Source organism: Branchiostoma belcheri, unplaced genomic scaffold (assembly GCF_001625305.1).
Source record: "Branchiostoma belcheri isolate BF01 breed outbred unplaced genomic scaffold, Haploidv18h27 scaffold63, whole genome shotgun sequence".
NCBI classification, from domain to species: domain Eukaryota; kingdom Metazoa; phylum Chordata; class Leptocardii; order Amphioxiformes; family Branchiostomatidae; genus Branchiostoma; species Branchiostoma belcheri.
Window position 1 is genome coordinate 630128 of NW_017804276.1, and position 26164 is coordinate 656291.

At 40.4% G+C, this 26164-nt stretch overlaps 1 protein-coding gene across 1 annotated transcript in view; it reads left to right on the forward strand.

Annotated features, from left to right (window-relative positions):
* LOC109483234 (membrane-bound transcription factor site-1 protease-like) overlaps nucleotides 1-26164 on the forward strand; it is a 62247-nt gene that overhangs the window by 32550 nt on the left and 3533 nt on the right. Inside the window, exons 7-20 of the mRNA XM_019786215.1 lie at nucleotides 2495-2571; nucleotides 7903-7977; nucleotides 13233-13333; nucleotides 15529-15592; nucleotides 16665-16761; nucleotides 17219-17311; nucleotides 18347-18484; nucleotides 18861-18937; nucleotides 19536-19631; nucleotides 21923-22038; nucleotides 22596-22752; nucleotides 23394-23518; nucleotides 24177-24254; nucleotides 24809-24949. Coding sequence (XP_019641774.1) covers nucleotides 2495-2571; nucleotides 7903-7977; nucleotides 13233-13333; nucleotides 15529-15592; nucleotides 16665-16761; nucleotides 17219-17311; nucleotides 18347-18484; nucleotides 18861-18937; nucleotides 19536-19631; nucleotides 21923-22038; nucleotides 22596-22752; nucleotides 23394-23518; nucleotides 24177-24254; nucleotides 24809-24949 — 1435 coding nt within the window. The remainder of the gene's footprint in view (nucleotides 1-2494; nucleotides 2572-7902; nucleotides 7978-13232; nucleotides 13334-15528; nucleotides 15593-16664; nucleotides 16762-17218; nucleotides 17312-18346; nucleotides 18485-18860; nucleotides 18938-19535; nucleotides 19632-21922; nucleotides 22039-22595; nucleotides 22753-23393; nucleotides 23519-24176; nucleotides 24255-24808; nucleotides 24950-26164) is intronic.

The window sequence follows — 26164 nt, forward strand, 5'->3', positions numbered from 1 at the left end:
AGAGACAAGAAAAAATGTTCTGTAGAATTTCTAGGACACCCTATTTTTGATAATCAGTGTGATAGTTCTCAGATGGCAGTATGGTGGCACCATTAAAAAGATTTATATTGTTCCATAATGATGCTTTGGGGAGATCCCCCGACATATTATGTCTACCATGGATATCACTCTGGGATAAATACAAATACATCTACATCATGCCAGATAAAAAGAACGACAACTTAAAAATACATGTAAAATACATGCTAGAACTTAGCCTAACCACAACTGCTTTTTTGATAAAATTCTATGAAATCTGAAACAAAATTTCTGGCTCAGTCTGTCTGTATTCGTGGCTCGATGAATTCAACTTGCAGGAAAATCGTCAGTAATGAAACAAAGGGAAGAACTCTTTGATTCCTGTGCAGGCAGTTTCACGAAGGACTAACCTGAACGGCAAGGATTCGTTAGAGGGTGCAGTCAGCTGTGGCTGTCCAATTAGGTTCTGCTAATTAATGCCGACTGCCTCGGGCCCAGAAGGGGCTGGTCTGTAGGGCCGTTACTTCTACACTGTTGGGCAGAATTGAAATGGGTTTTCCCAGCTGGAGCCGGCTGGGGTTAGGCAGAGGGAAAAAAACTGTTTCTGGTTTCAGTCCTGAAAAAAAATTGAGTCTGATTTCATTCCTGAAAAAATTAGGGTCGGTTAAGGTAAGGATTGTATTTTTTTGTTCAGGTTTCGCCTGAAGTGATGCCAATAAATACAGTTTAGCAGAAATTTAGTACTGGAATTCATCAGGGATAGCATTGTCGATCAGGTTTTGTCCCTTATTAGGCCCTCCGATTTCTTGTGGAGATGGGACAAATATTTCACATGATTTACTCAATAAAAATTTGTGTCTGAAAATGCGTGAAATAATGTTTGAAGGGTTTAAAATTCAGACGTCAGATTGAAAATTTTATGTCCCTGCCAGCTTTTGACCAAAAAAAGGCTACTTGGGGCAACAGGTTTTTCTAGGGTCTGTCGGTAAATCAGAAACATAACATTTTTTGTCAGCCTTAGGCCACACCAATTTAATTTCTTGGTTAACGCTTCATTTTTTTATGATTTGCAAAAAAAAAAAAACCAGAATCAACTGCAAAATGCTCATATTTAAAAAAAAAAACAGAATCAACTGCAAAATGCTCATATTTTGCCCTGAACAGTTGAAAACAGTCCTTTTCTTCCTACATTTAGTTGTTACAGTTACAATGTATTCAATCTTTCAATGCAGTGGAACATTTTTGTATCATTTAAAGTTCAAAATTCATTGTTTAAATTTTGAACCATCCTGATGTGTTGAGTTCATGGCTCCTATCGTACCATTTTGGGCCATAATGGAATGCCTAGGCCTGTTTTTTTTTCACCCGCCCGCTCCATTATTTTTCTAGAAAAATCCGTTAACCAAGAAATTGAATTGGTGTGGCCTTACCAACCTTGAAGCTGTACATATGTGACTGATGGTGCATAAAGCAGATACCTTTGCTTTAGGCTGTTACTGTGGTGTATGATTTTATGTTATTCTTATCGCAGTTAGAACATTTTCATTATGCAAACTTAATGAGCTGTATTTCACACCTATTGACTGTGTCATAAACCAAAGTCTGCCAGACTGTGGTCTGCATATCACCATTAGCAATACGGCAATTCAAAAGCAACATTTGTGAAGAAGATCACTGAAAATTCTGGTCCACATGTATGAGCATGGTTTTTAAATGGTCGTAGTTGGAAAATTAGAATAATGTGGCCTAAAGGAGCATTAGCTACTGCAAGTTTGCCTTCATTTTACATGTAGATCCTGTAATGAAATGTACTTCTGTGCTTATAATATATGTTTTATTTGGTTTACTCCCTTCTGTAGCTACAGTGTACAAGCGTGTACAAGTACATGTACCTCTAGATCTGTTGCTTTCCTTTCTTTCTTTCTTTATTTCTATATATATATTGTATGTTCTACTTTCAAAGTGTCAAGGGTTTGACTGTACACAATTTATATAGTTTTAGTATCCATCTGTAATGTGATGCAAAAAAAGATCACTGAAATTATTAGGACTTCCAGCCAACACACACACACTGACACACGCACTCACCATTAAAAGCAAATTTTCTCTAATACGGGCACAACCAAAGGTCCTTATCAAAGGTTAAAAGGCTTTACAGACTTTGATGTATTTTCCTTTGATCGCCGTAATGGTTATAATGTATGCAATTTAATATGCATGGGGGAGGGCTTGATGCCGGCAGGTGGTGACGCAACAGGCAGCGACTCAAAGGCCGACAAATCCGGGGCACAGAAAGCCGGCGACCTGCCACACTAGCAGGTGCTAACGAGCGGCTCTCCGTGCCCCCCGGTCACGGCAAATGCAGCCGGCTGACCCGGGAGCTGCCCTCTGCCGCGTCAGTTGGCACGTTGTGCGGACGGCTCGCATTAGGGAGTCTGTAACGTGTTGTTCATGTGTCTGTCCTCCCAACTGTTAGGAGCTGCCGGGAGGTTACGGGAGAGTCAAGCCGGATATCGTCACCTATGGCTCCGGGGTCAGAGGATCCGGGCTCAAGTACGTATACACATTTGTATCCATCAGCTCAAGTCAGATATAACATGTTCACAAGGGCACTGCAGAACTGCTCCCTCCCCCAATATTCTCAGTCTTTGAATGAAAGTTTTTTTTGTTCTTACCATAATTTTCCAGTAGATATACATGTATGTATATATATTGCAATGCTGAATGTGTGGAATTTACAGTACAGTAGGGTGGATTTCACAAGAAAGCATGTAGCAATATACTCATATTGTTGTAAATGTACACCGGCTATACAGATACAGAAATACATGTACATGTATACCAGGAATCAGATGTCAGAACAGAATTGTCCCCATTTGCAATACCAGGTTTTCAAGCTTCAATTTGATCTGCAGGACATTGACTCCCTTGTGTCCCTCCATAGCCAATCCCTTTTTGAAGGCAGTTTGTCACGTTGAATGCAGATTTTCCATAGTACAAGTAGTCCTTGAGCAAACATGTTGAAAGAAGCAACCCAACATGACATTATTAGTAGAATGGTAGGTTGGTATAAAGGTATACTATAGGGATACAACTGTTTACATTTGCACTGGGAAAACTTCTAAGCAAAATGTCGTAGAAAGGTTTTCTCATTTTATGAGCAAACATCTCCTTACAGTGAATTTACATGCATATGGATGGAGATTCCCAGTAGAGCGAGGCTTGCCCTCTACTAAATTTTGTTGATCGTGACATTCTAACTGTTCTGGCAGATACAGTCGCTGTATTTGTTGGGGGGGGGAGGTAAAATGCAGCTTACCACTGACATTTTGCCTGGTGTATAAAAGGGATTGGGAAGCTAAGAAGCTAAGACATATTGACTCAGCAATATTTGTATTCTTAGCAACTACAGATATTACATGGCATGTGAGTGTACATGCACATATATCAAAATGGAAGTATCCAAACATTTTATTTATAATATTCAATCATCCTAAAAGAATGAATTAGAATTATGCTGTATACTTAAAAGAAATAAAATACTAGTAAGTGTGAATGTGATTCAACCCCAGCAATCTACAGAAAATTTTGTGATTGCAAAAAATATGAACAACTAAGTCTTTCAATTTAGCATCTTAAGGTAAAAAAAAAAGAATAGGGGCCGAGCAGTCTTACATTTCGTATTGCAGTATTTTAGAAGAGACAAGAAATTGATCTCGCATTGTCATGTCCATTTATGTTGCAGACACAGGGAAAACCATACATGTATGTTTTCCCATTTTTTTATACTCGCGGAAACCAGCAGAAGAAATCTGCCCACACAACATGTGCAGGGATAAGCTGGGATTGGCTTTAGCCTCTTACACAGAGAGCAGACAGCTATGGGACCTACTTGGAGAAAGCTACGTCCCACGGATAGACCCAGCAGCTACATGTAGATGTGGACTATCCAAATCCTGTTTGTGGTTTAGCATGGATTAGCGATGGCCCAGTGGGGGGCAAGGCTAATTAGTGGGGAACGTTGAAATACCTCGTTACTGCCTGTGTAGCACTCATGCTCCAAATGGTGGCCTTAGGCCCGGTTTACATAGCCTCCACCAGGCCTTTCTACGGGAATACGGATCATAGAATTTTGACAAAAAGAGTAAAATTGGCCAAGGGAGTCGGCCGCAGAGGTATCTTCTTTCCCTCCTGCGCGGCCTGTCAAACCTACAAGGCGGCTAAACTCCCCTGGCAAATATTCTCCTATATATAGCCAGCGTAGTTAGTCTGGTAGAGACTACGGTTTACACTGGGCAAAATAAATCTGTCGAGCGTTGTGTACGACGTGTGAAAACAGGTCCGCCGTGTGTCGTTTTTTCTGTAGTGCATCCAGGAGGTGCCACAAGTGCGTCGCCACACTCAATAGGGAGTCTGCATCACAACCCAGCAGCGTCGCGTGCAGCCCTTTTCTGCATCGCAGTAGGTCAGGGGTTATATGCAAATGTCTCCTCTCCCGCTCTAGCCCAAACCCACGCCACGCTCGTCCATTTGTATCTGAGTATCCTTACATTTCAAGTTCTCTCCTTGCTGTTTCTTGGGATTTTTTGGTACTGACTGTTTGCTAAGCATGGCGGATGTAAACAGCAGTAACTGGAGCAGCCCTGAAACGCAATGTTTTATCGGCGTGTAGAATTGCGGTAAAATTCGCCTGACAGATTTAGTAAGGCCCGGTTTACACGGATTTAATCAATATTGGTTCTCAGATCCACCATCTTCATTTTCTTCTCATTTCCAAAAAACAAAGATATTCAGCTTCCAACTAAAATCCAAAATGCTTTACTGTATTTTTACCCCAACAGTTGAAAGCCCTTGTCTTCCTAGTTGCCTGTTTTTCCATCTACCGGTATCACTGCAGTGATTAGATCAGAAAGCCAAGGATTGCATACTTCCTGTTGTTTTTATTTTAACCTTTAGCACACTGAAGTAGCAATTTGGCTACCAATTCTCTTTTGGTTGTTGGGTTAGGTAGCAGGGTTCAGGTTAAAAACAGAGGAGGCAAACAATGTTGATGAATGACTGCAAGCTCCATCATACAGTACATGTACATGTAGGACACCTAAGCATGCATATACCATACTTTGCACTTGAAAGGTTTGCCCCAACAGCTCCAACATATTGAAAAGGTGTCTGTGTCACAGTGAAATAGTGCCTGATTTATTGCAGTCCTCTAAAAACGTCCAAAAGCCTGTTCTATAGGTTAATGCGCACTTCCATCTAAGCCCCAAGGGTTTGTGGGTAGAGGTCAAAGGTCACCCTTTACTGTTTTGCCTGACCCCATTTTATCTTTGACAGTTTCCTCACTAAATTTTTGAGAGTAGCTTAGTCGAAATCAGTCTTATGATAATGATAATTATACACCAGTAAATGAATAAAAATCATCTATTTATATTTTTTGGATTTTCTATTCGAAAGAAGAGGCTAGGAGGAAGACAAAGTTGTTTGAAGCACGTTCTAATGGGGGGAGGGGGGAGGAATACAGAGTTCACACGCTTTTCTTGCATGAGGAGGTTTGACAGGAAGACGGATGCCGTGCAAGTGTCCTCATGACCTCTTCATAAGTGGGGGGGTTGAAAACATTGGATTTAGGATCCCCGTAGATCAGCTGCTCTTTCAAAGAGATAAGCCCGGTAATCCTCCCGGGCAGTTGGATATGTAAGGAGAAGTCTCAATCTAATGCGCGAATGTGTAGATGTTAATAGATGCAGTCAATGGGTAGGTGGTCTTTGACGTACTGCTCTGACTTGACAGGGAGACCTCTCTGTAAATGAAGTGGATGGTTATTAGGTTGGCGACAGTGAGTGGATTTGATGTTGTCAGGTTTGCTGTAATACATGTATTTCTAGTCTAGTGGTTGTTTGGTATCTTATCGTCTATGTATCTTACTATAAACGAGATCCAAACAGTTCGATTACTTCTGCTGAGCCAGGTTTATTAATCTGTATGTTAACTCTACTACACAGTATATGGTCTAATGGTTCACAGGGAGTTTAGCACTTAGTTACACAGAGAGTTACCAATAGTCTAGGGTTACACAGATGAGGTACTAACAGTTATACAATACTAATCTACAGAGCTACAACTATACAGGTACCTTAGATCTGAGGTCTCGACTGACTAACAGAACGATTGTCACTTCCAAGCTCAACTATGCTAACAATAGTCCATCACCTGATTGGTTACTCTCACTAACCAATCAGTGCTTACCTAACGCGCTAATATATGCATATCTCTCCATAACATGTATTACCATATGGTCACTTCCAGATTACCATAATTACACAAGTCATAACCGTTACATTGTGTTTCTCTGTTATTTTGACATGCTTTTTTGTTTTTAGAAAGGGGGAGATCGACATTATGATTTGGGTAGAGTTTGTATAGATAATTGTCTGTACACACTGACAGAATACATCAGCAACAGTAAATGCTGTATATTATACTAGAAAGTAGTAGTAGACACCACTAGTTGATACAGGTGACTTATTAAAGTGAGAAAACTAGCCTGGATAGAGAGCAGGGCTGGAAATACCACAATGCAGGTTAGTTCAAGTAAAACCGGGGTTTTGCAGTTGTACTACTTGGATAGTGCTGTGTACCGGTTCGCTGGACCGGTTCCGGACTTGTAAAAATGTTTAGGTTCAAATAAAAAAAAACTAAAAGTCAAGAACCGAATCTGGACTAATTACCAAAAAAAAAACCAAGTCACATACCCCTTTTCTTTCCAAACGACCAAAAACCTGCCATAGATTGCATAATCTGTGCTGCAAAATGAAGAAAACATTGCCATCGGGCATCTTCAAGTACCGGCCTCCATGTTATGCGGCCACAGTTTTGCCCTAACAACAAGATTGCCAACATGCAATTTTGTATATGCCATGGGTTAAGGTCCGGACTTACAAGTCTGGAACTGAACCTAAACCTCTGGACTTGAATCCGGACATGGACCTTAATGTGGGTTTAGGTACACAGCACTATAGTACTTGGGATATATGCAAGGAAGAAAGGAGTATGTGCTTTGGTCATACATGTTGGCATTGAACATGAACAAGGCATTGACTGCAGCAAGGCTAAGAGCAAATAATTCACAATAATCATGAAATCACAGCCAGCGAGTGGTAGGCATAAAGCGAGTGATTTTCCTACAGATAATTTGCATAAACCTTCAAATAATTTGCATGTACATGACAAGTAATTTGCATGTACATGACAGCAATCAGTTGTACTCCCAGACTCTAGTCCACAGGGCTTAACCAGTTAACCAAGGGCATCTGTGGGAGGAGTTTGTGAGAGCAAGTCTGGATTTGGCTGTGATCCAGCGGTCCGATCCTACGTCCCCTGGGACTGCACAGGGCATGAACACAGATGTGTGCCACTATGAGTGGCTCTCAGTTTATAAACTTTGTGAGTTTTTCAATGTGACAGTGGATGACCAAATGGCATGGCTGACAATGAGTAAAGAAGGCTGTTATTACCTTTGCCAAGAAGGTTATGTTTTCAGAGGCGTTCGTGTATGTGTGTGTGTGTGTGTGTGTGTGTGTGTGTGTGTGTGTGTGTCCGTCACGGGACACGATAACTTGAGTGTCTTGATACTTGGTAGGTGTAGGTCTTGATGAGACCTGGAAATGATTAGATTTTGGACCCCCTAGCGGCTTGTTACGGTACTGCAACGGAACTTCCGGTTTTGATATCTCATGATCTAGACATGCTAGGGTGACGAAATTTGGATGGTAGGTAGCTCTTTTGCTGGAGAAGAAGTGACGTGAGTTTTGGCCCCCCTGAATTGCACGGCTCTGTATTGTGATGAAGACTAACCTGAGATGTTCCCTATTGTATCACCTGTAGGAGTGGCTGCCGTACCCTGTCTGGCACCAGTGTGGCCTCACCTGTGGTGGCTGGTGCTGTCACCTTACTCGCCAGGTAAGCTTCCTATTCCACACTCTCCACCACTCCTTTGCAGGCTGAATAAATACTGTAATTCACTTTATGTTCAGGATAGCAAAATTTCACGGTCTGAAAAAAGGGGATATGTTCACGGAACTATATGACCCTGTTCATACCAGACTTATATTTAGCGGTTTCAACCGGTTTTTCAAAAACCCGGCTAAAACCCTTAGCGTTCATACGACTTTTGATAACCGGTTTTGTAAAAATCCTGTCCGGTGAATATCCAAATAATCGGCCATGACTGCAGTTTGAATAACCGTTCCTCTCGCTCTTCTGATTGTTTTCCTTGGCCTTCTTGCTTGTATGCCGTCTTCAGTTGTTTTTTTTTTACCTTACTGCGGCACTGATCCTTTATCTTCAAGAAATCAGCCTCCTCCAACATTTTTGTTTCGGTAGAGCCCTTGCCCCCCCTCCCCCTAGCTTTTTCGAATTCGGCGACTCCTGCTCTCCAAACCTAAGTATCAGGAGCGTCTCGTCCGCCGAACAGGTTGCCTTTACTGATTCCATCGCAAAATGAAGAAAAACCGTGGAAAAACAGTGGAAACGAATTCAAGTTGGTCAAAACAACGCGATCAAAAAAGCTTGCAGGTCGCACACGGCCAGGATGCTGACCCCGTGACCCCGGAATTATGACGCAAAAACCGGTTCAATAAACCCTTAGCGTTCAGACCAGGGTTTTCGGTGGAAAAACCCCACAAAAACCCCTCAAAAACCACCTCCCGAGGTGGTTTTTCAAAATCGGATTTAAACCCCTAAAAAACCGGTTAATTTGCGTTCACACCAGGTTAAATAAAAACCGGTTTTTGAAAAACCGGTTGAAACCGCTAAATATAAGTCTGGTATGAACAGGGTCTATATTCGCGGTGGCAACAGGTACAGGAAAAAGAAAGTCCAGGAATTATTTTTTAACACTGTAATGATAAGTACAGGGTGCAGTGAAAGCAGTTAACATAAAAGTACAGTGAAAAAATCAGGAATTACACTGTAGTAGAAATCGTCCTAAAGCCACACCAATTTAATTTGTTGTTTCTCGGATTCGCACTGTCCAGTTTTTTCTGATTTGTAAAAAAAAAAATTGTTTGGTTTTTAATCAACTGCAAAATGCTTAACGAAAGACATATTTTGGCCCCAACAGTTGAAGAAAGTCCTTTTCGTCCTAGTTCAAGTTTTTCAATGTAACAATGCAATTTTTTTTCATTTAAAGTTCAATTGTTCTAATTATATACCAGCCTAGTATGTTGACTCCATGGCTCATATTGTAACATTGCTGGCTATCATGGGGTACCTTGGCCTGGTTTTTTTTTTATTTCGCCGTCGCTTCAATTTTTTCTGAAAAAATCCCAAGAAACAACAAATTAAATTGGCGTGGCCTAAAAAGGAATATAATTGGCCAGGGGAGTTAGCTGGCCAGAGAGGGTACAATATAGCAGTCTTGAGTCTGATGGAGCCATATAGTAGTAACATCATACTGTACATGCACTTAGGCCACACCAATTTAATTTCTTGGTTAACGGATTTTTCTAGAAAAATAATGGAGTGGGCGGGCGAAAAAAAAATAGGATGAAAAGGACTGTTTTCAACTGTTCAGGGCAAAATTTGAGCATTTTGCAGTTGATTCTGAATTTTTATTTTTATTTGCAAATCAGAAAAAAATGAAGCGGGCGAATCCGTTAACCAAGAAATTAAATTGGTGTGGCCTTAGAGGTGGTTTTATTTCGCAGTAGGAGGGAAAAGTAGGTTTGCCTGGTGTTTGAAGTTCACAGTTGAAGGCATACATTTGTAGAATACCAACGTCGATGAAGGTTAGACATTTAGGTAATAAGATACACAAGAAAATTGTTACTCAAGCAACTGGATAAATTTAAAATGTCAGACGTTACAAGTAGCATCCACGTCTTGTTTGTTACTGTTGTAGCCTTGAAAACTACTTAGAGACAGTGTCAATTTATACATGTTACATAAGGTTAATCCTTGTAGTCTCAAGACTCTAATCTTAAGTGTACATCTGTGTACATGTTACCTTGGAACTGTCCTCCCTTCTTAAAGTGCCCATTTTTTTTTTTTTAACGAATTTAACGTCATTTTTCCCAACCGGGGGTTAGACGTGCTTGCACCAGGTACAAGCTTAAGTCTTTTTTTGAAGCAAGATTTTTACGGCACCAAAATATGACTTAAGCTGATTGTAATTGACATAACTAGTATTACCTGGCTAACACAGACACATTTACAATAAATATGCATGGTTCTCCTGTTACATTCGAAATTCTAATGCCCTGCCTAGGAAAAGTCAGCACAAGTTAGTCCTGGCAGGCGATTTGCATCTCTACATTTTTGTATATCCATAATTATGTTTTCCTGAGCTGATGTCACCCAGTGATGTCAGCTCAGGAAAAAGCACAGAAATTCAAAAATAAAACACAAAGATGCAAATAGAGATGCCCAAAGTGGGCGATTGGGAACCTTGCTAGAGTCTCCAAAAATTCGTTTTAAGAATTATGGCCATACACAAGCTCAGTTTCTCAGTCATCATGATTGGAACAAACTTCAAGTGACTATATTGTATGTATACTTCCGATATTTGTATGTATTTTACAGACGTTTTTGGTTTCATTTGGTCTGTGGCTCTGGCCTTCACCAATTTCATGTAGTCAAATTGAATTCGTTAATCAAACTCTGCACCTAATGATGGTTGTTACATGTAGTATATATATATTAGTTGCTTGTACAATGTTCCACCAAAATTGCTACATTCCCACCTTTCCTTCCTCTGCATTATGTAACAATTTTGCACCAAAAATTGAAATATTTTAATTAAAAAACTCTTTGTGTGATTATAATTCCATTTTTCAACAAAATTGTGCAATTATATTAATATAGCTGAAACCTATGGTTGGTGATTGAAGGACAAATATAGTAATTTCAGTTTTGGTGCCTCTCAATCCAAAATCCTATTTGAAAAAGTAGAAACCAATGGATCACCATTTGCAAATACGATTTTGGGTTGAAAGGCACAAAAACTGAAATTAGTGTATTTGTCCTTTAAACAGCTACATGTACACCAGGTGCACTTACTGTAGTTTGTGGTGCCACCACAAACTACTACCTGTAGAATGTAAACAAACATGGCTGGCAGCTGTGTTTCCAGCTTTAACACACTCGTCAGGCATCATATTTTGTCACCTCATCTTCCTGTAGGCACTTACTTGCAATAGAGTAGGGTTGATTCAGTTTTCTTTGTGAAGAAACGACCGGAAAATTGACTTTTTGTATTGTGCTAATGTTACATTATGCAGCTTTAAGTTTTCTTCTTGTTCCCCCCACTTACACGCATGACAAAGCACACCAAAACCAGCCATAATTATCCCCTACCTCTTGCCCCCTTCTCATTTTAATGGACCTGCCATTTGCTTCCATTATCTGCCTATTTGCACTACATTGACAAGTAGTGAGGCAGACTGTATGCACTGTTGCCCTAATGATTTCTCCCTTCTCCTGAATTAAAGCTGCACTTAGCGTGTTCTCCAGCGGTGGGATAACTAGGAAGGTTTCACCCTGTCCAGAAAGGCGTCTCTGTGGGCTTACTGTACATGTAGAAACTTTCACACTGGTTTTATTTTTGCAGTTTTCACTCAACTGCAAATCTGTGACAATGCAAATACATGTACATGTATGCCATCCTTAGGCCACCAATTTAATTTCTTGGTTAACGGATTTGCCCGCTTCATTTTTTTCTGATTTGCAAAAAAAAATTCAGAATCAGCTGCAAAATTCTCATATTTTGCCTTGAACAGTTGAAAACAGTCCTTTTCTTCCTAGTTGTTACAGTGGTATCATTAAAAGTTCAAAATTCGTTGTTTAACTTTAGATTTTGAACCAGCCTGGTGTGTTGACTTCATGGCTCCTATCGTACCATTTTGGGCCATAATAGGATGCCTAGGCCTGTTTTTATTTTTTCGCCCGCCCGCTCCATTATTTTTCTAGAAAAATCTGTTAACCAAGAAATTAAATTGGTGTGGCCTTATGTGACTACTGTACTATGGAATTGTTTCAACCACAAATTTAGAACACCACAAATGCCTGCCTTTCCCCTCCTACCAACATTAAATGCATTTACAGTAGTTGGGAATATTTGTAATACAACGATGTCAACTGTATTTGCCTTTGTATCACTGTTTGGTATTGACATTGTATACTCTTTCCTTGTATACGCATACATGTACTATTCTAATGAATATCACAATGCCTTAGTTCAAACTAGTATTGTTTCACCAAGTAGTGTATAATAAGCTTCTTGGTTTCACAACCTACCAAGAGCTTGATTATTGAGAAGAGTGAGGGAAAAAATGAGTGCTTGTTTCCCTTTCGTGCATAATTTGAAAATTATAAGACAGTTAAAGAAGAACTTTATTGCACGACAATTGCACATGGTACATTGTATGGCAAACTACATAAAGAAAGTAGCAAACAATAAAATAAATGTGTTGAATAAGACCTAACATATCTTAATTGCTCAAACAATAAGGGCTAGCACAAGTCTTTGATAAAGTGTTACAATCAAGTGGGCTAATTATAATCACAAGTTTCGGTATTTTTTCTAATAACAAAGCAGTCCTTTATATGTCTACCTATTTTTGCATTCTGGGAACCATTACATGTAAAGATTATATTCTAATCTGTCTCTAACATCGAGACTTTTGAAATCTGTTTTACTTGAATCGAGAGATGTAAATAGCTTGTGACGTATAACATCATATTTGGTACATTCCATAACAAAGTGAAATTCATTTTCTATAATAAGGCCACACCAATTTAATTTCTTGGTTAACGGATTCGCCCGCTTCATTTTTTCTGATTTGGAAATAAAAATAAAAATTCAGAATCAACTGCAAAATGCTCATATTTTGCCCTGAACAGTTGAAAACAGTCCTTTTCATCCTAATTGTTACAGTTTTTTCATCTTTCAATGCAATGGTATTGCAAATTCATTGTTTAAATTTTGAACCAGCCTGGTGTGTTGACTTCATAGCTCCTATCGTACCATTTTGGGCCATAATAGGATGCCTAGGCCTGTTTTTATTTTTATTTTTTTTGCCCGCCCGCTCCATTATTTTTCTAGAAAAATCCGTTAACCAAGAAATTAAATTGGTGTGGCCTAAGTATGGTTCAAAATGGAGACCTAGTACCTACACAGATGTGTGTGTGATGTTGCCCGTTCGGTGTCGTTTCAGCGCGGTGATTCATCGTATTCCCATGGTGAACCCGGCGAGCATGAAGCAGGCGCTAATGGCCTCCGCCCGCCGCCTGCCCGGAGTGAACATGTTCGAACAAGGTAACCTTTTTTTAAAATTCATACATCAAGACAACATACATACAACGCAATGAACCATCCCTTACACAATAATTCAAATCATAACAAATCACTGATCATAGTAATAACAATATTTTTTATCGTAACAAATCGTTGATCATGAAAATAATCATAATGATTCAAATCATAACAAGTCATTGATCAGAACAAAATCATAAACAATGATTCAAATCATACCAAATCGTTGATCATAGAAATAATTAACAATATTTCAATCATAACAAATAATTGATCAGAACAGTAATCATAGTAATTTAAATTATTATAACAAATCAATATTTTGTATTCTAATAATCATTGATCATAACAAAAATCATAATAATTCAAATCATGACAAATCATTTGCAAGGTAACCTTTCTACGGAGTCATAGTCTTCATATATTTGTCCAGGCACTGGTGTACATTTGCTCTGTACTTCCAAGGACATAGGAAAGTAAATTATTTGAGGGTTTCTATAGTTGCGGTCCTGAAAAAAGGGTTGGTACATGTAGGTATACAGGGATTCTCTTTTTATGGCTACACTTGTATGTACAATGTATGTATGTAGGTATGTAAAACTATGTGTTCATAGAATTTAAACATTGTTTTTGCTCTGTGTCTTCTTCCTCTTCCCTGAAGAAATACCGGGGTAAGGTCAATGATCTGGACATTACTTTTGCAGACAGCATTTTAAGGCCAGTCTGTCACATGTTCTAATGATAAGAGAGATCTGCATACAGTACTTGGGAAGAATTCCTCCCCCATACTTGACTGATGGAGCTGTGGTGGAGCGGAGGAGAAACTCTGGTGGTTTTCCACGGGCAATGTATCTAGCGCAACACGTTAGCTGGAGCTGTTGCATAGGTACATTGGTCAGTGGGAGCCCACCCCATACAGCATCTGAAGAATGGACATGTGGCGTCGGGTGGTGTAGTGGTTAGAGCAATCGACTGTGAACCGGGAGACCCAGGTTCGATTCTGAGTCGTACCCGGGACATGTCTGAACATGACGTTGTGCCCTTGGGAAAGGCACGAATTTCCTCTCTCCACCCAGGTGTGAATGGGTACCAAACTTCGGTTGGGGAAAGTCGTATTGTGGTCACCTAATGTGGCACCAAATGGCAGCCACACAGACCCTTGCGACAGTTCCACAATTGTGGATTAAATATATGTATCATTTGTAATATTTGAATGTTGTAATTGTTGTGATTTGTATTGATTATTATGTGATACCCTGCATCAATTCAGCAGTATAAAGGCTGCGACTGCACGGGTACTGTTTGGACAATAAAAAAAAAACCTTTTTAAGGCATCCAACGCAATTTCAGGGTGGCAATACATGAAATATCGTAGATGAGGAAATCTGTTTGATGTATTGACATTAATTTCCATTTCTTATCACGTTTTGCTGTCATTTTATACTTAAAGTGTTTAAAATAGCCCCAAATGAAGCTACATGTAACATCCGTGTCCATAATATCACCAGGGTCCATAATATCGCCACCTTGAGAAAAAGTGTGCTTAAAGATATTTTTACCGCAACATACCCTAGGTATGTACATTTGAGGTGTGCAGGAGTGCATACCAAAAGTATGTTGCAGTAAAAATATCTTTAAGCACATTATTTCTCAAGGTGGTGATATTATGGACCCTGGTGATATTATGGACACGGATGTTACACGAGTCCCTTAATTTTTTTAATACCACAAATACATGTAGATAGCTACAATGTAGAACCAGCCTAGGCAATCACTGAGTGTATAGGGCCTTAAATTCCACCAAATGCTCTACTATATTGTCTAGTTCCATAATATATGGTCTTTTGTAAAGATTGGTTTTAAAGAATTGTTAAGGATTAGTTTCTGTACATTGTATCTAACCCAATAGGCAGTGGAATACATGTGTTTTCTTTATCATCTGTATGCCAGCCAGAGTATTAAAAAAAATTACATTGGTGTTACTGTTGTCAGCAGTATGGCTTGATATTATTTCACAGATACATGTAAGTGCTTGATCCTCGCTATTTTGAGTTGCCTATTTCAATTAAAGTAGTGTCTAACTTTGGGTGCCGTGTCAGGAAAAGTGATTGGCTGTTGACAGGTCTGAAATGAGCTTTCATCAGTTCCCAGGTTTTGCACTGTAGAATGATCTTAGACGCTCTCTGCTTTTTTGACAGGCCATGGAAAGTTGGACCTGTTGAAGGCTTACCAGGTTCTGAACAGCTACAAGCCACAGGCGAGGTAGGTACTCAACAGTAGCCTCCGTAGCAGGCTTATAGAACTGGGGGTTTGGTGGTCTTCGGCTGTTTTCTGATTAGCCCAGTTCTAAAAACGGGGGTAATTCAACCAGGCCGGCTATGTTTTCTACATGTATATGCAATCAGAAAATAGCACATAAAAGATCCCAAAGACCCAGAAGACCCCCAAAACCCCCAATTTTGGGCATGCTATGGAGGCTAACTCAATAGCACGTTGGCAGAACATACTGTGCCTGCGCGAAACCTGTAATGTATTGTGTATGGCAGAACGTACTGTGCCTGCGCGAAACCTGTAATGTATTGTGTATGGCAGAACGTACTGTGCCTACATGAAACCTGTAATGTATTGTGTATGGCAGAACGTACTGTGCCTGCGCGAAACCTGTAATGTATTGTGTATGGCAGAACGTACTGTGCCTGCGCGAAACCTGTAATGTATTGTGTATGGCAGAACGTACTGTGCCTGCGCGAAACCTGTAATGTATTGTGTATGGCAGAACGTACTGTGCCTACATGAAACCTGTAATGTATTGTGTATAGCAGAACGTACTGTGCCTACGCGAAACCTGTAATGTATTGTGTATGGCAGAACGTACTGTGCCTACGCGAAACCTGTAATGTATTGTGTATGGCAGAACGTACTGTGCCTACGCGAAACCTGTAATGTATTGTGTATGGCAGAACGTACTACTAGTATGCCTACGCGAAACCTGTAATGTATTGTGTATGGCAGAACGTACTACTAGTATGCCTACGCGAAACCTGTAATGTATTGTGTATGGCAGAACGTACTGTGCCTACGCGAAACCTGTAATGTGTTGTGTATAGCGCCTCGGCAGAACGTCTCTATTTAAGGTCATATTCATGTATTTAAGAATGATATCCTGACTATAGTTTGTAACGGTTGTGTCGGAAAGGATATTGTCTGCAACAGGTAAAACATCAGCTTCGAGCATTTATTATCATAGCATAAACAATCCATTATAAACTGACTTTTATCTTGGATCTTATCGCTTGAATTTTAACCAGTGAATTTAATGTGTTATTTTTCCTAGTCTGAGCCCCAGCTACATTGACCTGACAGATTGTCCATACATGTGGCCATACTGCACTCAACCTATCTACTATGGAGGCATGCCCACCATCGTCAATGTAAGATCTTAACTTACATGTACTTTCCAAACACGATTCTTTTTTTGTTGCCATGAAAACATAGCATACTGCAACCAGCCATTTGACATTTACAGAAAGCTTAAAAGTTCAGGAAGGTGGCTGGTTGTAAACTCTTACATAACCTCCTCCTTTCCTAGAATACCTCCAAGGTATTACGTTTCATGTGCCCAGAACGAGCAGCAGTCATTGTAACAGTAGCAGCAATTCAACTGTGCAGTTTAGCTTGCAGTACCTGTGTAATCTGCTAGATGGCGTGATTACCAGACCACTGTCATCTAGGTAAGGACTCAGGAGATACAGAAGAAAACTGGATATAGAAGATAAAGTTTGAAAATGTATCCAGTTTGTGTAACACATTTTTTAATTGTGGTATATGTGATTTAAGTAAATTGATAACTGCTTTCACTGTTTAACAATGTTGAATTGTTCAATGCAGGTGACAATTTTGAACGGCATGGGGGTAACAGGGAGAATAGTGGACAAACCCATCTGGCAGCCATATACACCACAGAATGGAGACTACATAGAGGTTTGTGGCCAGCTAATATAAAAGCAATTAACATCCAACCAATCAGTACCAAGTTGAGTTAATGATAGCCAATCAGCACCATGAAGAGTTAGTGATAGCCAATCAGCACTATGGAGAGTTAGTGATAGCCATTCCGCACCATGGAGAGTTAGTGATAGCCAATCAGCACCATGTAGAGTTAGTAATAGCCAATCAGCGCCATGGAGAGTTAGTGATAGCCAATCAGGACCATGGAGATTTACAGTCATGCAATCAGCACCATGGAGAGTGACAGCCAATTAGGAACTTGGAGACTTGACATAGATAGTCAAAGGAGAGCTGCAATTGCTTAATTTGCACCTTCTGTAGTTAAGGATTGTAGCAACTGTCATGGTGAAATACAAAACTGCACAGAAAGCACAACAAAAGGTTGCCTTTTTTTTGCATGTTTGGGTTCCAAAGTGATTGGGCTTCACTTGATTGACAGGGTTTTGACCCAGCTTGCCCTGGCTTCAAGAATGTCATAGCCAGGAATATATGAAACATAAACATAAACCATCGTGGAATGGCAGAGTAAGTTTCATCGTACAATGGTATGAGTAATAATGCTTGCTATGATGGAAATTTTATTCCCTTTCTTAGAGTTTGAAATCTCTGATTTCTCGTTACTTCATGTGTATGAAATACTCTAAATCACTTTGTATTCGCAGTAGCAAAATTTCACAGCCTGAGAAAAAAATAGACATGTTTGCATTGGCGGCAGTTGCAGAAGAATGAAAGTCGGCAAATTATTTCTTTGCTGTAATGATAAATTTGCAGTACAGAAGTTACTGAGAAAACCAGGAATGTAAATGTGCTGCAAATCTTTCTATCCAATTTTAACATCATTTTTCCCTGAAACGGGGGTTAGACATCTTTTTGGAGCAAGATTTTTACGGCTGGATGCCCTTCCTAACGCTAACCCAAACCCTACTAGGGCCCAGGATCCCTCTAACTAATGTGCTGCGAATATAAAGTGATTTACAGTACGCTGACCTATGTGTATGTTCATTCCAGGTTGCGTTCTCTTACTCGAACGTCCTCTGGCCGTGGTCAGGCTATCTGGCCGTGTCCATCACTGCTGCCAAGAAGGCCGCCCAGTGGGATGGGATAGCACAGGGCCAGGTCACGCTCACCGTGTCCTCACCTCCGGAGGTCAGAGTTCAGACACTTTACATGTGCTTGTTTGTTTCGCATAACTGGTAAACCGCTCATAATATGTCTGAGATGTTGGTTAGCCTTAGGAATTAACATACGTACATAACAATAGATGGGTCAACTAATACTACTTGTTCTAAGGTCTAAACATTCTTTGATATATTTACCTATTTGTACACAGTCAGGCTAGGGTTATTACCTTCTTGGATGAAATTAAATTTATCTAGAGCATGAAATGAAACAAATTCTGTTGAGCAAGCAGAGAGAAGGTTGAACAGCTTTGTGTGTTTGTCGTTATATAGTGTACAATTCAAAATAAAATGTTGTTCGTCTTCAATATCATTGGGACAGACATGGTTTGTTTGTTTTTTAGGAGGGAGAAAAGGAAGAAAGAACCTCAACTGTCAAACTACCGGTTCGCGTAAAAGTAGTGCCAACTCCTCCAAGAAGGTATGTATCAAGGCCCAACCAGGTTAATGAATTTGCAAAAATTCTGTGACATTTGGGAAATGTTGTTCCCCCTTGATCACACAATGAAACTTCCTGGTCTTCCTAGTATTCATTCACACAGACAACACATTATATACATACATACATGTAGTTGACAAGTCACAAAACACATCTAAATCAATAACATATTTACAATATACATAATTTAAAAAACAAACAATCCTGTGGAACAAGTGCTGGTGTGCTACTGATGGTAGTATTTGTGCAAACCGTCCTTAAACTTAAAGACTCTCAGGGACTGTGTGAATTGCATACCAATTGGAAGGTTATTCCACACACTAACAGCCCTGTACATGAAACACTTCATCAGTGCGTTAGTTCTAGGTTTGTCTAATAGAAAAGACTGTTTAGCAGCAAAACGGGTTCTATAACTATGCAAGTTGTTCTATAACAATACTCATTCTCACTTGAGTCTAGTGAGGAAATAGGTGTTAAGTGCCTTTCCCAAAGACACAACACTGAAGCCCATCAGGGATTCAAGCCCAAAACCCTCAGACTCATGTCAACAACCCTAACCACATGACCACCTTTTCTCCAGTAAACGAGTCCTGTGGGACCAGTACCACAACCTGCGGTACCCTCCTGGTTACTTCCCCCGGGATAACCTCCGCATGAAGAACGACCCTCTGGATTGGTGAGTCACAGTACATTCATTTACTTTAATTAACTGTATATAAGATTATTCTTAAAGGCCACACCAATTTGATTTGTTGTTTCTCGGATTAGCCCTGTCCATTTTTTTCTGATTTGAAAAAAAAAAAAAAATTTTGTTCTACTGCAAAATGCTCAATGAAAGACATATTTGGCCCCGACGGTTGGAGAAAGTCCTTTTCTTCCTAGTTGTTAAAGTTTTTCAATGTAACAAAGCAACCTTGTTTCCTTAAAAGTTCAAAATTTATTGTTTTTCACTTCATGGCTAATGTATCATTTCCGGCTATCATGGTGTGCTTGGCCTGTTTTTGTTTTTTTTATTTCGCCCTGTCGCTCCATATTTTTTCTGAAAAAGCAAACAACAAATTAAAATGGTGTGGCCTAAAGAAACCAAAAATTGTGTAACCAGTCTTCCATCCTACATTGTACCAGTCTGACTTGGAGAATATTGGCTTACAATTTACTTGTTATAGTCAGTTGTCTGACATATCATATGATTTTGTTACTACAAACTGTATGTAGTTTGTTATTATGCTACTTTGCTTGAACTGTATTTCTTTCTTTCATTGTACTTTTGAAATAGGCCTGTAACAGGAACAGGCCAATCACAGAAGACCATTTTTACCTCCGGGTAGGGATGTATCCCGTGCGCGGAGGTTTTGTGGGGGAAGATGAAAATTACGTTCGCAGCCGTTTCTCACGTTTGGGTGGACGGATATGTCTGGGACTTGGTATACGTTTTGCTATTGGGCTGTAGATGGTGCACGTTGTTTTGGTTTTTTAGTATGTGTGTTTTAGTGCGTGAAAATGATGCGTTGTGACAGCGTATGGACACCCCTTGTGTGTGAAAGTGGTTTTGTCTTTTGATTTTCGGCGTGTATAAAGTGTCGCAGGCGTCGTCCACATCTGGTGAGAGGGGTATCAGGTATCGAGGAAAAATATTATCGCAGTTGTATCTCGCGTTGGGGTAGACGGGACCCATGAAAATCCAGCTCAGTATGCTGACTTCCGGGTACCGCGGGTTATTTTTATCTGGCTCGAACATCAAAAAGGGCGCATAGAAATTGTCCCGAAAAGAGTCTAATCACCCTTTTTTTTGATAGGATGTTGCTAAGTAGTCGTAGAAAAAACGTAGAAAGCAGCGAAAATCTGCCTCTTCGCTGATAAAGAAATTCTATCGCCCTGCCGGCTCGATATCGCTTATCCAATCGGAACGCAGGTCATGTGAGGTGAACCAATGAGAGCGTAGATCGCGCGCTGCTATTTACATATCAAAATGGCGCACGCATGGTTTTGTACAGCGATGTGGAGAACACGTTTTTGCCAAGTTTTTTATCCCGGAATTTTCATAGATTTGACTGATTTTTTTGGCACGCCGTGATTACGCTACAAATGACACACTAGAGGAGACAACAGATGAGTGATCATTTTACAATCGACAAGAACTTTTGATGAATGAAACAGGAATGAAATCTTGCTGATTGCGATTTGTTTTCGAAAATATTATTTTGTCTCGTGTTTGTAACATTCGTTCAGAAGGAGGTTCTAAGTTTTAACTGTAACATGAAAGATATGAACACGCTTCTGTGCATGTTTTGATGTGTTTTTTTCGTGACGTGATTTGAACTAGTGTGGGATAAGTGGGGAGGGATGGCAGCCGCGGGGGGAGGCGTAGCGGCTTGATAAATTTTCGAGAGCAAGTTCCGCGCACTGGAGTTGATTTCTCACGCGGCCGTTTGTGTAGGTGTTTGTTTACATTATCGCTGGTCGCTGAGGGTCGGGCAGCCAGATTCGCCACGGGATGCCCCCTGTCCTTTCTATTTTGGAGCTACAGTGGCCTAGGGGGGATTAGTGATTTCACAGATCATTTAGCCAATTACAAACATTTCGAAACTTTTCGAAAAAATGGTCTTCGCGTGAACACACACACCCAGACACCATTCACTAAATAAATTTAAAGAACAGTCCCAACATGCACCCAACATTCTGCAACATACATTACAATTCCCGGAGGTACAAAATCTATGATTTTCCTTGTCTAACTTGCATAGTATGGACAGAAATAGGCCAATCACAGAAGACCATTTTCTAACTTGCATAGTATGGACAGAAATAGGCCAATCACAGAAGACCATTTTCTAACTTGCATAGTATGGACAGAAATAGGCCAATCACAGAAGGCTATTTCCTTATTGAAACCCAGTATGTACAAATGTATATAAATCAGCCAATCATAAGACACCATATTGACATTAACATAATGTGACCTTGCAGGAATGGCGATCACCCTCACACCAACTTCAAGGACACATACCAGCACCTGAGGAATGCTGGGTACTATGTGGAAATACTGGGTGCTCCGCTCACGTGTTTTGATGCCAATCAATATGGTAAATATCTTGAAAGTTCGTCTGTGTTGGTAGAAGTCATTATGAAGTAAGTTTAAACTGCAATTTCTACCACAACAAATTGGACTCACCCAAATTTTCGACTGTACAACTCCAGTCTTTGTCATGGCCAGGAATGAGCAATCCACCACTTCCGTGACGTCACGCAGATAATACACGTGACTCCGTGAGCAGTGGATCATAGGTTGCAGAAAGACAACATAGGCAACAGAGACGGAGGTTGCCACAGACTTTCTGCAACCTATGATCCACAGATATATATATTTATATAAATTTATAAATTCCGCAAAATGCCAGCATGTGCTGGCTTGTCATACGTCGCTATGTACTACCACAAATTCACAATACCAGCTTTGTATTCCTGTGGTTTAGTAGCATTTTTGGGGGGGCTGGAATTCTTTTTTATTCGCCCGCACGCACTAGTTTGGGGGTCTTCTGAGTTGGTGTGGCTTTAAGAGATCTAGAGTCAGTGTTACCAACAGCAGAAGTTATATATCAATTGTGAATTTTCACTCAAAGATTTGTGTATTCATTTTCAGGAACCCTACTTATAGTCGACAGCGAAGAGGAGTTTTTCCCAGAAGAAATCTCCAAACTGAAGAGAGATATTGACAACGGGCTGTCTGTGATCGTCATTGCTGACTGGTACAACGTCTCTGTCATGAAGAAGGTCAAGTTCTATGATGAGAACACCAGGTGAGGAACAGTGCAACAGCACCACCTGTGAGAATGTAGTGGAACTGCAGCTATGTTTTGAGCAAAACTTTCATGTTGATGGGGAATCTCACCTCAAAAGATAATTGATGAATGGATTTATTAATCATTAATTAATTTTCAGGTTTAAGGCGCTGGACATTATGTTATGTAAAACAACATTGAGATGACGGAAAAAAGTTTGGGCTTTGTAGAACACTAGTTGCACATACGTGTATTATCATGAAAGTTCATCTGTGTTGGTAGTTACATGTTTAGAGTTAAAACTTTTGGTCGAACACAAAAAAGTTCTCTCACCAAGAGCTTTGGACCAGTCACTCTGGTCTTCCTCAGTAGACTGACCCAGTGAGGCTTGTCACGTGGCTTCTTTGAAGTGTGACGTCAACACTGGGTCAAAGGTATCTGATAGACAATGTCGGCCCCTATCGCGGTTCAATGAAGGGTGTTGACGTCACGCTTCAAAGAAGCCACTTGACAAGTCTCACTGGGTCAGTCTACTGACTCAGAGGAAGACCAGAGTGACTGGTCGAAAGCTCTAGGTGAGAGAACTTTTTTGTGTTGTCCAAAAGTTTTAACTTTTTGTTTACGTTTTTGCTTATGTTTGTTTGAATGTTGTCCTACAGACAGTGGTGGATGCCTGACACGGGAGGTGCGAATGTGCCGGCGCTGAATGACCTGATGTACCCGTGGAACATGGCCTTCAGCGACCAGGTGTACGAGGGAGACTTCACGCTGGGCGATCACGATAGTGAGTAACTTAAGACTATGTTGCCATGGTTTCTCATCTATTCAATCTGTATTTCTGTCATACCTGGTCTTGATCTTGATGTAGTACTGCGTAACACCCCTCAGTTGGGGTCAAACACGCAGGATAGCACGATAGGTCTGTGATAGCACGTCAGCAGAACGTACTGCACCTGCGCAAACCCTGTATTGTATTGTTCATAGCATTCGGGAGAACGCCTCATATAAGGCTGTATTTGCTTATATAAGGTTAGCATTTCGACAGTAGTTGAACTTTGTTATGTTGGAAAAGATTCTGATGCAACGTTGACCAAAAATCCAACGAAAACCGCAAAAGTCCAGGGTTCTGCGCAGGCACAGTACGTTCTGCCGATGTGTTGACTATGATTATGTTCGATATGGGTGTTCTAGACCATGCGACACATTTAGGTTATCTCACGCAGATTTCATAATGAAAGCAACTTTTTTGCTTAACTTCTTTTTTTTTTTTTTGATTTTTTTTTTTCATCAGGTTTGTGGCTACCAGTGTATGTCATCCATATAATCAAATCAAATGGCCTAAATCTGATGACTTAGGACTTTCCCAATAAGAGCTAAAATAAATTGGCAAAATCTGCAATTGCTGAAACCTTGAGCATGTTTGTTTTCTCCTCCATCCTTAGTGTATTACGCATCAGGATCCAGCATTGCAAAGTTCCCTGAGGATGGAATCATGATTACACAGACACTTAAGGACCAAGGTGAGCTTCCTCATTATTTTATATTACTTTACATTATTATTACAATGTAATACATTTGTACATGTAGCAATGGTTGGTTTTAGAGGCACCCAAATCGGGACCTCCAGTTTACATCCACAAGGGACCTCCAGTTAACATCCTATCCGAGGGACGTCCCTAACCGAAGCTAGGTACTCATTTACACCTGAGTGATGTGAGGAAAGTCATGTTAAGTGCCTTTCCAAGGGCACAAGTTTGGTGACAAGGTGGGGTTCGAACCCGCGACCTCTGGGGTGTGAGCGGAACGCGCTACCGATTGCGCCACACGACCCCAGGTCCTAAAACAGGAGTCCTGGACTGTGGTTGGCAGGGAAGGAGGCGGGCAGGGTTGTACTGTGAATAAGTTGTGTGTTGTATAAAGAGTAACGTGTGTGTTGTTAATGCCCAGGTAATGAGGTCCTAAAACAGGAGTCCCAGACTGTGGACACAGTTGACAGGGAGGGAGTCAGGCAGGGTTGTACTGTGAATAAGATGTGTGTTGTATAAAGACTAACGTGTGTGTTGTTAATGCCCAGGTAATGAGGTCCTGAAACAGGAGTCCCAGACTGTGGACACAGTTCCCATCCTGGGTCTGTACCAGATGACTGGGGAGGAGGCAGGCAGGGTTGCGCTGTACGGGGACTCCAACTGTCTGGACAACAGCCATCTACAGAAAGGTAACCCTTCTTCCTTTCTTTCCTCCAGTAAGGCCACGCCAATTTAGTTTGTTGGTTCTCGGATTTTTTCAGAGAAAATATGAAGCGACAGGGCGGAAAAAATAAAAATAAAAGCAGGTCTAGTCATCCTATTATAGCCCTAAATGCTACAATAGGAGCCATGAAGTCAACACAAAAGGCTGGGTTCATATTTAAAGGAGTACTAACCTCCAGAAGGAAGTGCTATTTTCCGATACATCATGCTGCAATGAATACATAACTAGCCGACTTTTTACATAATTTCGCTTGTACGACTTGCGCGGCGCATGTTTGTACAGTGATATTAATATCATTGTCCCCCATGCTGAACCACAATTGATACATCCGGGAATTCTGGCTTACGCAATACTCATACACTTCAGGTCAACATAAACATTTTTCGGCGAAAATGGTAGAAGACAAGCACATTAACAAGCTGATTATTGAGAAATTACTTGCTTTACTTTGCTTGACCTGTGGCTTGGATGTTATAATATCAGGATGTCGAATACAGTGAGAGCCAGTTTCATTCTGCGAGTTTTGATTTTCTCAACTTATTTGCATGTAAGTATCACTTGAACAGATAATTAGATTACGCCACTTATGGAAAGGATAACTAGATTACGCCGTTTTTTCATCGTCAATATTTTCGGCATAAATGAGGGGCGATAAGGACTTTAAGAAGGGCAATGGTTGGTAAGATACCAAAGAACACAAAACGGTACGAATTTTTCTTATCGCCCCCGAAATGAGGTCTGTAACGTAACTTTTTGTTTAAAACATAGACACCAATGGGGTAGCGTGGTGTATTCTGGGATAGTTTTGAGGGTATTTGGAGAGTTTGTCCTGGATTCGATGCGTTTTAAGACTTGCGCGCAAAATGGGCATTTAATTGTATACTGTAAAATAATACATGTATGCATTTTTCAATTCCAAAAATAAATGCCTGTCGAAATATAGCACCTCCTTCTGGAGGTTAGTACTCCTTTAATGGTCTCAAGAAAAAGTTGTACAAAAAACTGTGAATTGTGAAACATTTGTGGAGGTTTAAGGTTTGCTATTTTTGCCTGGATAGTTGACAGCTATTATCTCATCACAAAGTAGTGAGTCTACAGTTTGACAAGTTCCACCATGGTGGTAATTCACCCGGACAGAGGCCTGGTGCACCCCATCCTGTATCAGTAACTCTGCAACCCT